Here is a 13,736-nt window from a genome sequence, read left to right as displayed (position 1 = left end):
ATAGATATGATCTAGACGAGGATCAGAATGGTGATTTAACCCTTGTATGGTGTTCGGGTCTGTGAGACCCGTGTTCATTTTTCTTCAAAAGAAAAATCAAACAATTAATTATTTTTTCACGTGTAAATGTGTTGTGTCTTTCCACTCACTCCACTTGATTATAACTGATTTATTTATAACATTTTATATAAAAGAAAAACGAGAAGCACATTAATTCATAAATGTGATCTAACAAAGGTAAAGGGAAAAAATTAACCATGTTTGCTGTTCATATGTCTTGTAATTGGGATGAAGTAAACATCTGTTGAGTAATTTAACATAAAATTGTTTGATAGTGTTAATTTGGAAAGCCAAAACTCTAGCGGGTCCACCAGACCCATGAACACTGGCTGAGTAACAAAAATACGAACACCACACAAGGGTTAAGTGATTCAAGTGAGTTGTTAGTGGCAGACGGGCTGGTCTGATATCTGAAATTGCACATCAACTGGGAGTTTCCCACACAACCATCTCTAGGGTTTACAAAGAATGGTCTGAAAAAGAGAAACGATCCAGTGAGTGGCATCTTCCACTGGTGAAAAACTGGTCAGACAAGAATGGCTAAACTAATTTGAGATAAGTGCAACTCCTGTCAGCAGAAACAGAGAAGTGGGTGCTACAAGTGCTACAATTCACACAGAGGTTCACCATAAATTGCTGAATAGAAGACTAGAAAATGTTGCCTGGTCTCATGAGCCTCAATTTCTGCTGCAACATTTGGACGGTGGGGTCAAAATTTGGAGTAAACAACATTCACCCCGCCTTATATCAGAGGCTCAGGCTAGTGGTGGTAGTGTCATGATGTGAGGGGTGTTTTCTTGCCAGACTTTGAGCCCCTTAGTAACAACCGAATACTGTGTAAACACCACAGCATACCAGGATATTTTTGCTGAAAAAGTCCATCCCATTTTGACCAAAGTGTACCCATCTTCTGATGAGTCGCACCAAGTAAAAAGATCTCAAACTGGGATCTTGAACACGATAAAGAGCTCATTGTACTCAAACGTCCTCCAGAGTCGACAGATCTGAAGCCATAAAGAGCACCTATGGAATGTGGTGGAACGGCAGATTCAGATCACGATGTGCAGCCGATAAATCCACAGCAACCGTGTGATGCTATCGTGTCGATACAAATCAAAACCTCTGGGAAATCTTTCCTGCACCTTGTTGAATCTGTGCATGAAGAATTAAGCCAGCTTTTAATGCAAACAGGGGTAAAACCGGGTACTAACCAGGTATACCTAAAGAAGTGGCCAGTGAGTGTATATTTGGGCATAAACTCCACAATAGATAACAAAAATTTTCTCTAGCACAGCGGTCCCCAACCGTTTTTGCGCCACGGACCGGTTTATGTCCGACAATATTTTCACAGACTTTCCTTTAAGGCAGGGATCTCCAACTCCAGGCCTCGAGGGCCGGTGTCCTGAAGATTTTAGATATCACCCTGGGTCAACACACCTGAATCAAATGATTAGTTCATTACCAGGCCTCTGGAGAACTACAAGACATATTGAGGAGGTAATTTAGCCATTTGAATCAGCTGTGTTGGATCAAGGACAAATCTAAAACCTGCAGGACATCGGCCCTCGAGGCCTGGAGTTGGAGACACCTGCTTTAAGGTGTTGCAGGAAAATACAACAAAATAAAACCGGTACCGGTACCAAAAAAAAAAGATGATTTATTCATAACACACGGAAAAAGACCCAGGGAAACAGAGTTAATGATAAAAACAATGAAAAATAACGATAAAAACCAATAAAACCCCTGAAAACCATCCATGTCACACCCGAGCCTCAACTCTCGCGGCCCGGTACCAAACGACTCACACATCGGTACTGGTCCGTGGCCCGGGTGTTGGGGACTGGGGATCTAGCATATGTCAACCACACAGACAAAGTGAAACAACTGTCTATTTTATTAGGTCTGAGCAAAAACTTGACATTTATCTTTAAAACAAAAAAAGAAAAAAAATTACCCAAAACAACAAACAAGTAGGTATCTGTAACTACAGTGTTCTATAAAACACAGCACACAAAATATAACCTTCTGATCATGTTTATGAAAAACCCTCCAGATTATTTGATAAATTTATCCATGGATTAAACATGTTTTGCCTTATCCAAAAGACAACGCAGAAGTATTATTTACAGGTTCCTTGCTAAGAAAAGTAAGCAATACAAATACTAGCTTTGTTACAGTGCACCCCATCTGTTGCTGTGAATTTAACATTTACTAACACTGTGCGCAGAAAATTACTCCCCCCCCCACACGGCCTTGTAAGGAATATAATCACTTCATCTTATATTTCGTGCTCACAGGCATGCCATAATTTGGATTTGTAGAAAAACAAAGTAATAAATACCATCATTTTAAGCAGATAACACAAACCTTAAACACGTTACATTAGATTAAACCTTCAATGATTTAGAAAGTAAATTTCAAATTAAGTTAAAATCTAAAAGAAAATCAAATATCAAAACTCTTCTTACTCAAGGAGTGCTTTACAAAAATCCACAAAAACGTCAAACTACGCAATGATTTTAAACACCAGAGATGGTTTACAGACTGCTGATGGAGGCTGGTGTGTAGCAAGACAGGACACGTAGAGTAGGGGAGAAAGAAAAACCCGAAACAAAACACAGGTAGTCTATTAAAACAATAATTGTTCCTACTTACTACAGTAGAGTACACGTTTCTTTATACACAACCGACAATAACCAGAGTGTGTAAATGTCTGAAAAGTCAGCACGGTTCTTTCAACGCGACTACCGCCATGATCATCCCTGAGAACAAATTTTGGTTCAGTACTCAGTGCATCTAAAATGTACTGTAACTATATCAAATTTAAACTGTGACATATTTGCTTTGTCACATGTCGATTCCTAAAAAGCCCAGAAAACAAACAAACAAAAGAAAAGCCCAAATGTGACAAGATTGCTAATAAAGCCTCTGAAGGCTTCACTGTTATTTGAAGAATATGCAATGCAAAGTTTTATGCCACCAAATAGGGGCAATCAGAAAACTCACCTACACGCGTACAGGTTGTAGTACAATGCTCTTTAAATCGAAAAACAGTAGAAGAACCAGGAGGCATAATATGCCCAAGAATCTGCTTAGAAAAAAAAAAAAAAAAACAACTGCAAAAAGTGTATCAGAGTACATCAGAAGACACAGTACCAACTGTATAAAACAGAGGGGAAACGCGCTGCCTTGGCTTTGTTGTTACAGTTAAACCTGATTTAAAATGCTTCTGTGTGTTTATTTGTTATAAAAAACAAAACAAAACTGGATATTCTGTGCATAAAAATGACTAACATCAGGAAGAAGGGTTTAATGTTTGCTGTTAGTCTTCACAAACCAAGCATTCTCTTCATCCTCTCGGTCTCTGGTCCCTGCGGTGACTCCTTCAAGCTCACGTCTTCTTCTTCTTATGCTCCCTCTTCCTCTTCTTCCTCCTGATCGCTGTCATCGGAGCCTACAGGACAAAAATCAGACGTCTATCGTTTCAATGGGTCACTTTAATTATCCCACAAAGCAAACTTTAAAATAAAAAAGGTGAATAAAAATAAAAAAAATACCATAATTTAAAAGAGTAGGAAAGAGGAAAAAGATTATGAATTGAATCCATGTATTGTTCATTCTTTGATTTATTTGTGTTTGGTTTTAAATATAGATTTGGGGAAAATGAATTTTCTTATTTTGTTTCTTTTCTGTTTTGAAACCTAAATTGAAAGGAAAGAAATAGTGATGTTTTTTTATTTTTACTTAAAAAAAACAAACAAACAAAAAAACCCGCAGGTAAGCATGCAGTGAAAAAGATTTAGTTTTGCTGTAGTAATTATGGCTCTAATTAAATCCTATGAGAAATGTATTAATGAGCCTTTTAAAATTGGGAAAGCACTTAAGAAAATCACAGCTGGTATGGCTCAAGAATGTTTTATAACACTGAAATAGACCTTATATTGCCTTATTATCCCATCGCTTGTGGTTTCCAAAAGTAGGATGGGAGACAGAGCCTTCAGCTCTCAGGCCCCTTTCCTGTGGATCCAGCTCCCAGTTTGGGTTTAGGAGACAGACACCCTTCCTGCTTTCTAGATAAGGCTTAAACTGTTGCGGTTTGATAAAACTTACAGTTACGGCTGGATCAGAGGACCCTGAATTTTCCCTTAGTTATTCTCCTATAGGCTCAGGCTGTTGGGGGACTTCCCAAATTCTCCACTCCCCATGTGTTTATAACCCACTACTCAAGTCAATAATGTGTCCTGTAGTTTCTTGTACCACCTGCTGTTCATCATATCCCTATGCTCCTCTTTTCTATCTTCTCCATCTGTGGATGCCTGCACTCTTCCTGAGCCTGGTTTTGCTGGAGACTAAAAGGGAGTTCATCCTCCCCACTGTCACCGTCCTTGCTCACATCATATTACTGTAGAGTCTTGACATCACAATATAAAGTGCCTTGAGATGAAAGTTACAGTGGAAAAAAACTGAGAAAAACTGAATTGTGTTGAAATTGCGCTCTTATTTTCATTATAACACTTTAACAAAGTAAATACAAATATTTTTTCAGTCATGGTTTAAAAACTCAAATAAAACAAGATGTTTTCGTTGCTTTTCTGATTCAGCTTAAATAAATCAAAGAATGAAGGATACGCAGACTGAAATGCCACCCGCAGATTCAACAGCCTCCCACTGATTATTTGTGACAATGGTGAATTTGTAGCGCTGCTGTTAAGAGTGATGTCTTACCGTCGATCACAATCTCTCCACCATCCTCCTCCTCCCCTGGGCTCTCATCTGAGGAGGAGATATTTCTTGTCTATTCAGTTTAACCCGCATTACTCATACATTTAAATTTCAGCTACAACACAGCCCAGCGAGCTCAACACTAAATGGACGCAGACATCCATTTTCAAAATAAGCTAGAAGTGAGAATGAGCTTCTGTATAATGCGGGATTTGAACCGTTTTATCCATCCCGTCTTGGCACTGACCTGCACTTTGCCCTCTTTCCTCCTCTTCTTCGCCTTCCTCCTCCTCCTCCTCTTCCTCATCCCTACTGTTGCCTTGTTCAGCTTCACCAGCCTCCTCACCGGGTTCATCATCCGAGTCAGAGATCACAACACAGTCGTCTCCGTTGCCGTTGTCAGCCGTTCTAGCCCCCGTGCCACTACTGCAAAATTAAAAAAAATAAACCTTCACATTAACAGTAAACACGCTCTTTGTTTTGATGTGCAGCCCACTCAGCTACTGAGAATACTTCTGTATTTTACGGCTTACGATGTGTGTTTCTCCCACTGACTGTTAGTTGGTAGGATCTGTAAGTTTATTTTACCTGCCGTTCTCCCTCGGTTCCCAGAGAGGAGTGAGGTAGTATCTCAGAGGGTCTCGGTACAGGTCGTCCTTAAGAATCTGAAGAAAAGCACAAATTTCATTTCAGTACATTTCAATATGTTGAGATGCACATGTTCAGTTTCACACACCATGTGCATTCCTGCCAGAGGCAAATGTTTGAATAGAAAACACACAATGCACCCCCACAGACACACACAAACACGTTTTCCTGATGGCATTGTTTAAGAATTTTCCTATTATAGGGCTTCCATCAGAAAATGTAACCCTGGCGGCTTTGGTCAGGTGGGCAATTTAATGTCGCGCTCAATTAATATGGAACTATTAATTCAATCTTTTGAGGCAGAGAAAAAAAACGCATTAACTATTAACTGAAGAGGGAGCAGCATTTGGGCCTCAATGCGTCCCTGCACACACAGCGGGTGATGAGAGAGAGAGAAAAACAACAGGGCATTCATTTCCCAATTTACAGCTTATACCAGCGAAAGCCCACTGAAGCACATCACTAACAAAGGGCAAAGCCTGAGCCAGCCATAAGTGAACAAATATGGACTTAGAAATGGTAAATCGACTGGTATTTTTACAGTGATTTCTACTCTTACTGAGATCTGAAAGCACTTTTTCACAACACGTCACTTGGATCGGATCAGCTGCCAGTTGTGCTTGGCATGCAAAACATTTATTAATAATCGTTCATCTCTCAATAGTTAAAAACCCTCAAATCGCCAGTAATGGCAGATCAATATATTGATCCGCTTCTGCTCCATACTTACAGTGGCTTATACATTTGTAGAACATGTGAAAAAGCCGGTGTTTAAGACCGAGAGGAGATACAAGGCATCCGGCTTCAAAATCTGGCAAATATCCTGGCGCCATCCGCTGTGGCGACCCCATGTGAATAACGGAGCAGCCAAAAGAAGCTTAATCTGTCACACTCACAAGCTGATTGATGCTTCAGATTAAATTTGGGGTTGCTCAAGGACACTTTGACATGGTGGGAATCAAACCACAGAGCTTCAGATTTGTAGATGGCCCACTGTGCCCATAAGGCCCCTTTCCATTAGTACCTACTTGGATCGACGGGTTTTCTGTTACAATTGAGTACCACCCAATGTGCGAGATCGTTGTCATAGCAACGTGGCTGAACTTCCAACGATGTAATTAGTATGCGACATGAACGCTACAATCAAGGTGGACGTCGAGCGGTCTGAGGCTTTTCATCAGACTCTGAGACCACCGTGTTGTTTTTGTAGCCATTTCCTTGTTTTCGGGGTTTTAAAAATGTTGGTTTGATTTTCGCGAACGAGACCCTCTCATAGCTCATTGATTGATGCCACTTACCAGCCAATCGGTGGCATGCAGTCTGTTGAAATTACCTTGGGTTGCTTGGAACCCCTTGATGGAAAACCCTGAAAACCGTGGCAAGCCGACCAGAGTAGGTATTAATGGAAAAGGGGCTTTAGTGACCTCATCAACTAAACAGGTAAAAGAGTATTTAGCTATAACGTATGGGTTGGCTCTTTATTTATTTTTAAAATGTCTTTATAGTCTTTTTAAACTGTTAATTTACCATTGAAGCTTTTGTATAAAAATAAATAAATAAATGAACGCACACATTTGCCCAGTGGTGGTCCACTTGATAGACACCCTGATTTTTAATATCTGTTAAAAACAAACCAAAACAAAAAAGGAAGTGTCCTTATTGGGGCTGCGCAATTATTTAACATTTATTTTCAACCTCAATTTTGGAAATCAAGATTAAACTGTGTCACATTCTCATTTTACCCCTCTCTTTTCTTTACTTGTGCTCCATCCTTAAAGTCCAACTTTACTCTCAACCAGACTGTGGAAGCTTCAGTTCACTTCACATTTATCTAGTTCAAAAATGCAATTACGGTAACTGAAAGAGGAATTTCTTCTATTTTTAAAGGGTAATAAAGTCGCCATTTTTCCAAAGTCTGACTGTAATCATGTTAACTAAATGTGACATAATTGCTTCAAGCATTTGAACTCTGACCCTTTCAGCACACAGCTGGCACACCATGCTTGCAAATAATGATTGTCTAGCAAAATCTAATAATAGGTTAACAAAATACCTCTGAAACTGTTGCAGCCTAGTGGGTCTGAAAGCTTTCGAATACAGCAACACACATTTAAAACCAGGAGATCCTGTTAATCAAAGCTTCAAATAGAAAATGTTTTACCAAGTGAAAACAGAAACTGGAGCTCCTACAACACCGTTACTAAGTCTCCAGGTCTTGATCCAGGTTGATCAGACACAAACATGTTAAAATCTGCACAGTAAATTCTAGTAAATCTGTTTTTATTTTTCTGTTTCGATCTAACCTGCCTGAAATTCTTTACCAGGCAAGGTTAATGTTTCTATTATTTGTTGCTGCTTACTGTTTCTGTTGTATTATTGTATTAAATGTTTGTGGTGGCTGCCGCTTGTCTTTATATTATATTAGGAGTACATTTTTTGCTCTTTCCTCTTGTCTTGAATAGTGAGTGTAATTGTCTGTCCAATTATTGTGTTTATTCTATTATTTGAATCATTTTTAAAAACATCTTGCCAAAGAACTGCACTTGAAAATTAGCCAGCTGACTAACGCTGCCACACAAATGTTGATCAATGTGTTGTCCTTATAAACAAATAAATAAATAAAATTATACTTATCGATTTATTTTCGCTACAATCCAATATGTGGGTGTACTCTTTTGTACCTGTGCTACATCATCTTGTCCTGGGCTGCTGTGGTCACTGAACCAACTGAAAAACGTCTCATAAACACCACGTGAAGACTTCCTGGGTTCACTGTGGGCTGTCAGGTTGTGTCCACGATGCCATAGAATGGGGTTGGAGAACGACATGGGAGATCCTGAAAACATGAGCAGCCAGGATTAGAACATGATACTGAGGATATAAGCTTCCTGCTTGACATCACAAATGATTCTTTCTATTCATGTGCATGACGACAAAGAGTAAAACAGTTAAAGTAATCTCAGCCAATCCTCCATTTCATAATGCAACTGTGCTGTCTGAATACGGTGTGTGCCCTTCTAAAAGCAAGTTTCGCCACTCACCAGCCGTATTGTAACTGGGCTTTTATTTACATGAGTCCCCTAAATCAGTGGTCCTCACTTTATCTTGAGTGCCCCAGAAGCTGAAGTTCACTCTCGCATTCCTTTTTTTTTTTTTTTTTTTAATCAAACAGTAAAAAGGAACCCAAACTGAAATGTATTACTTAAAGGTGCAATAACATCAGCAAACCATAAAGATAAGAAACACAATACTTTACTTATCCCAAAGTTAGGAAGAAAAACATTAACAAACATTGACCTTAGTTTCATTTAGTTTATTCCACCTGGCTCACCTGCAGTGAACCTGTATCCTATAGTTTGAAAACCACTGATTTAAATTAACTTTCAATTTAAAAACATAAAACCTGAATGTACAGAATCACTGGTAAGATTGTGGTAAAACAAACAACAAAAAACACATTTGTTGTAACTTCTGCTGCCCTTTTGGCCAGGTCGCTCCTGGAAATGAGATTTAAATCTCAATGAGACTTTCACCTGGATAAATAAACAATAATATAATAATAATGCTTCACAATGTGACACTGACAAATTTGTCAAGTTGTTTGGTTTACTTGCAACTTCTCATTCCCATATATTTTATAGGCAGCTGTAGGGCTGTGCGATATGACCAAAACCTCATATCCCGATATAAGAATTCTATCATCCCAATAACGATATAAATCACAAAAATGTAACATTTTCTGTAAATTCTGTGAATCTCGGGCAGCTCGAATTGCGGGAAGCGTTTCCAGCTGGGCGTCGTGTACCTGGAGTCGAGTGTTTTAACAGATGCATGAAACGATACATTTTTAGACATAAGTTGTCACGGCCGCCGTTTTCTTTGTGAGTATTTATTACACGGCGTGCTGCGGGGAAAAGCCTGTTCTAATGTTTGAGTCTAAGGTTTATTTTTTTTTAGCACCTGGCGGCTCTTTTTTGCTTCTCATCCGTAAATACTGCACACTCTTTCATGCGATTCAGTTTATTTTGAAAAGTTTCAACAGGATCAACAGCTTTATCGTGAAAGGTTTATGTGGAAAATAAACAAGCAGACACGCGATGATTTTACCGTCGTTGTTGCTAACGACAATGCATAAAAACAGTCGCTTGTCTGTCCATAGTGTGGTTATATTAAATATAAGAGAAAGAGAGAACTTTAAGAAATTAATATAGCCACTACAGGGACCATCAAAACGATCAAAAAAATATTGCCGTAAACAGTTTATTTTGCGACACCACGAAACAAATGATAGCGTAAAATGAAACGATAGATGTTTTTATATCATCATCCGATATATATCGTTATATCGAACAGCCCTAGGCAGCTGTTAATGAAAATTTCCCATTTAGTTGTCATTTTCCCTTCCAAAATATGACCGAATTGGGGGGGAAAAAAGCAAAATTGATAACTCTACTTTTTAAGATTATCCTTATATGCTAGGGCTGTACTGAACCTCATTTTTCACAATACCAGTGTAAATTTTTAAATGATATTAAAATGTCATATCAATATATTATTGACACACCAATGGCATGCATTTACTTTCCTTAGCACACACTACAATGACTCAAGCCCAGACACATCTGAGAGCAAGAACTGCATGTTAGCCTCCATTAACCACTTTGTACCTAATAAGGGAGCTACCATATCAAGCTCCGACAAAGCACAGTGCTTTCCAAAACATGCAAGAAAATTGATCCCAGTAAAGGTGGAAACGACAAACTTGTTCCACCAGTTGACGCAAAAACACACCGTTCTACACAAACAGGCTATTAAGGCACATGAGGAGGAGATACTAGGAGCTGGTGATGTGTGACCTAAAGTAAACAAATGCCTCACGTAAGCACTGCAGGAGCACTTCCTAGCTGCACATAATGCAACTAGGGAGTAACCCTTTCCTATCATAAGTTCCTATGTGATAGGAAAATCAAATGGTGGATGCAAAATTACTCATGTAGTTGCACGGTGGTAAAAAGAGGGCTTTAAGCAGTCGGTTAAAAAGGTCGACCCAATATACAACATCCCAGGTTGAAAATGTGTTTTGATTATATTTTATTATGTGACAATACTGTGCATATGGTTAAGTAGTAGCTGTCCAACTAAAGTGTGGCAGTTATTTTATGCTTTTTTGGAGAAAACATTTGACTTATGTGGGATGAAAAATGCCCTTCATTTTGATCACACTAATAAATGCTGCAGCCTGCAAGCAGCAACCACTAAAAAAATGTTTTGTGTTTTTTTGTGCACTGTCAAAAATCGTATTACTGTATTCTCCAAAAGACTGATATACTTTTGAGGCTACACTATGCTTTACCTAATATCACTTGATTTTATAATCACATGTTTATTTTTTACCTCCCATTCCGAGGTGCAGCTCTTTCATGATGATGTTGTTCTGAAAGTAAGGGTTTCGTCTGAAGTGGAAGCGAATTCTGTAGCCCAATTTGTTATTCTTGAAAGACTCAATCTGAGGAAAAAGGTAGGAAAACGTGTTTTCTTCCATTCTACAAATATGCATCAGCTGAGATTGTGAGAATAAAATGTCCTACCTCAAGATCAGTCATGTAACTAAGAGCGTCTTCATCGGTCTCATCAATGTGAGCTGAGAGATGAGGATGGTTCAACAGCTGGCACATCGAAGTTACGAAAAAACAACATGACAAATTCACTTTAAATACTCAAACACAGCATGGCAATCGGTCGAGCGTTACACTTTCATATTTTAAGGATACAGCTGTCACCCAAAACCCAGGGATCGTTTTCGTGATAGAACTTCTCTGATCCAGATGCGGGCGCCGCTGACGACTAATCTTCAACTCCAGCCTCTGGTGAAGCCGGGCACTTTTCTTCTCAAGGGCTTCCAGCCTCATCTGTACTTGTGCCAGGAGAGCCACCGACTGCCTCAACTCTGGAGCCATCTTTACAGACACAATGGCACATTCGCCATCATCGTTTTCCTCATTCTCTGATGGGAAAGAGGAGCTCGGTGTGGAGGAAGAGCCAGATACCGATTCATCGCCCTCATCTGCTTCAGGCACATCATCTGTATCCTCTCTGTCAGTGCTATGCACAGATGTGGAGCTATCTGCTGCCGCTGCTTGTGTTTTGGAGCCAACTTTTGAGGACTGGTGTCCCCCGCGCTGTTTAAATTTACTCCCTTGTTTCACCTGCTTGGCCTTTTCAGATGAACAAGGAGTCTCTTGGCTGTCTTCTCCGTCCCCCCCTGTGAGACTGGCCAGCGCTTCAGCAGCTGCTATGGCAGCTGAGTCGGATTTGTCCAGAGGAGCTGTGGGACGCCGCTCTGTTTCTACTGTTTTCTCTGCTTTGTCTTTTGCATGAGCCGACTCCTGCTGATCCGAGGACTGCGGCTTGTCGGTGCTACTGCTGGTGTGGTGGCTGTCAGCGCTGGAGCTGTTGACAGGCTGTGAACTGGTGCCACCAGCGCCCTCTGAACCCTGATCTGCTTTCACAGCGGCTTGTTCCTCTTTGCCATCTTTCGACTGGCCCTCGCTCCCGGCTGCTTCTTTACTCTCGGCTTCACTGTCTTTGCAACTTTCAGAACTAAACCTCGTTTCATCTGGCTGGTCACTAAGTTTTGCGGACTTGCTGGGAATCAGGCTGCCTTCATCCTTATCGGGTGATGGACACCGTTTCCTCGATGCAGAGTCAGCGGACTGTTTGCAGTCCATCACTTCACTCATGCTAGCTAGCTAACAAGCTAGGTAGCTCGCAAGCTCGTATAAAATAAACTGAAGTGCAAATAACTGCACGACTGCGCTCGTTTCCGAGATAACACTTTTGGGGTTGACGTTGTGATCGTAGCTCAGCCTACATTCTCAATAAAGCAACAACAGGAAGCAGTGCTCGTATTTCTCTGCGGCCTTGCGGAACGCTGAAAATTAGCACGCTGCTGCTAAAGCTGGTTAGCTCGGCTTACCCAATTCTTGCGTCCTCGCAGTCACGGCCGTACCACATGCTCACAAATAAAATCCTAACAAGAAACACTCGTTCCAGATAATCAAGCCCTGCCACGCTATATCGCCGTTAAGCCGCAATCCGCCTTCTTTATAATAGTTTGTTTTTGCATTATCCGTTAGCTTACTATCCGTGCACCGACGTGATAGAAAAACAATCCTGTGATTGGCTGTGGTACGTCGCGCTAAAATGTCTCGACCAATCACATACAAGGGTGTGTTTACACGGTAATCTGTAGCGGAGCCGCCGCGGGTTTACTGCGCAGCAAGCGCAGGGTCTCGAAAATCATTGCGACAATACTGGGAAACATATTTAAGTGTTTACACGACAGCAGTAAAAAGAGACACTTTACACCACGCTGAACAAATTATGTTAAAATGAAAATATGCATATTAGCCCACAAAAAACCCGCCAGATGTAAGCAAGGACTTGGCTTTGTTTGCATATGAAATCATCTGCGGTGCCCACAGTGGCTTGTGTGGTGGTTAACTGAGTATTGCAGAACGGATGCAGCTTGGGCCTATTCCAAGAGACGATTTCACACATATAGCCATGCATCATAGCCTATTCTGTATATAGGTTGCGTAGCTTCTCCCCCTCGTCAAGTTGCTGAAGGTTATACAGAAGAATCACAAACCAGAGGTCATCTGATCCAAGATAATCAAATCCAAGCAAGAGTCATCTACAGCCAGGGCAACCCCCCGCAAAAAAAGATTCGGAATTATAAGATTATCTTGTAGCATTTCATAATGCAGCCCACAACTAACGGTGTGATTACACTAAAATTAAATGAGATTGCTATGTATTTTATCTGAATTACAATGTAATTACAATTACCTAGCAATACTTGGCAGTAGATGTATTAAAATAAGGAGGTAACAATTCAAGTTTTTACAGAGAAGAAGCAATTAAAAGTAATATTAAGTAATGCTCAGCTTCCAGGTATTATAGCAGAACCCCCCCCCCCCCCCCCCCCAAAGTTTCCCATCTTACACTATAAATATAGCATGCCATAATGTTCATCATGGATGCTCCACTATTGAGTTCTCCATTTGTATTATATATAAAATGTGATAAGGACTGTTCTCCCTTTGCTACACCGGCAAATATCACAGGGCACAGGTCCATACGGTCTTATCATTACAGAGGCCATAGTCTGCATTGCGTGCTGGTGTTTGTTGTTTCTGCTATATGCACGCCAATACAAGGTATAATTGAAATTTATACCTTGCATTACCAAGTTAAGCCACAAAAAGTGCAGTGATTTTAGAGTGTAAGCTGGAAAATTAGTG

General features: G+C 40.3%; 1 protein-coding gene across 2 annotated transcripts; it reads right to left on the bottom strand.

The window, feature by feature from the left end:
- Positions 1 to 1,936: 1,936 nt before the first annotated feature.
- tspy (testis specific protein Y-linked) lies at positions 1,937 to 12,605 on the bottom strand. 2 transcript variants are annotated; one of them, XM_080294646.1, is made up of 8 exons: positions 11,202 to 12,605; positions 11,019 to 11,096; positions 10,825 to 10,936; positions 8,112 to 8,266; positions 5,371 to 5,447; positions 5,030 to 5,208; positions 4,786 to 4,833; positions 1,937 to 3,514 (listed from the first exon to the last, which is right to left on the bottom strand). In XM_080294646.1, the coding sequence occupies exons 1-8, from the start codon at positions 12,168 to 12,170 to the stop codon at positions 3,468 to 3,470; spliced, it is 1,665 nt and encodes a 554-aa protein (XP_080150772.1). In that variant the 5' UTR covers positions 12,171 to 12,605; the 3' UTR covers positions 1,937 to 3,467. The 2 variants fall into 2 exon arrangements, with proteins under 2 accessions (XP_080150772.1, XP_080150773.1); XM_080294647.1 differs by lacking the exon at positions 4,786 to 4,833.
- Positions 12,606 to 13,736: the final 1,131 nt, after the last annotated feature.

The sequence above is a fragment of the Astatotilapia calliptera genome, chromosome 20 (assembly GCF_964374335.1).
Source record: "Astatotilapia calliptera chromosome 20, fAstCal68.1, whole genome shotgun sequence".
Classification (NCBI taxonomy): Eukaryota; Metazoa; Chordata; class Actinopteri; order Cichliformes; family Cichlidae; genus Astatotilapia; species Astatotilapia calliptera.
The sequence above is the reverse complement of the archived record's forward strand: the minus strand, read 5'-3'. Positions and strand labels throughout refer to the sequence as shown.

Bases quoted from the DNA above. Each gene is read 5' to 3' on its own strand.
- tspy (XM_080294646.1), bottom strand. From the start codon at position 12,170: ATGAGTGAAGTGATGGACTGCAAACAGTCCGCTGACTCTGCATCGAGG. The intron at 11,097-11,201 runs GTATCCTTAAAA...TCGATGTGCCAG, and splicing joins CTGGGTTTTGGGTGACAGCT to CTGTTGAACCATCCTCATCT. The intron at 8,267-10,824 runs GTAAAAAATAAA...TCATGTTTTCAG, and splicing joins GCTGCACCTCGGAATGGGAG to GATCTCCCATGTCGTTCTCC.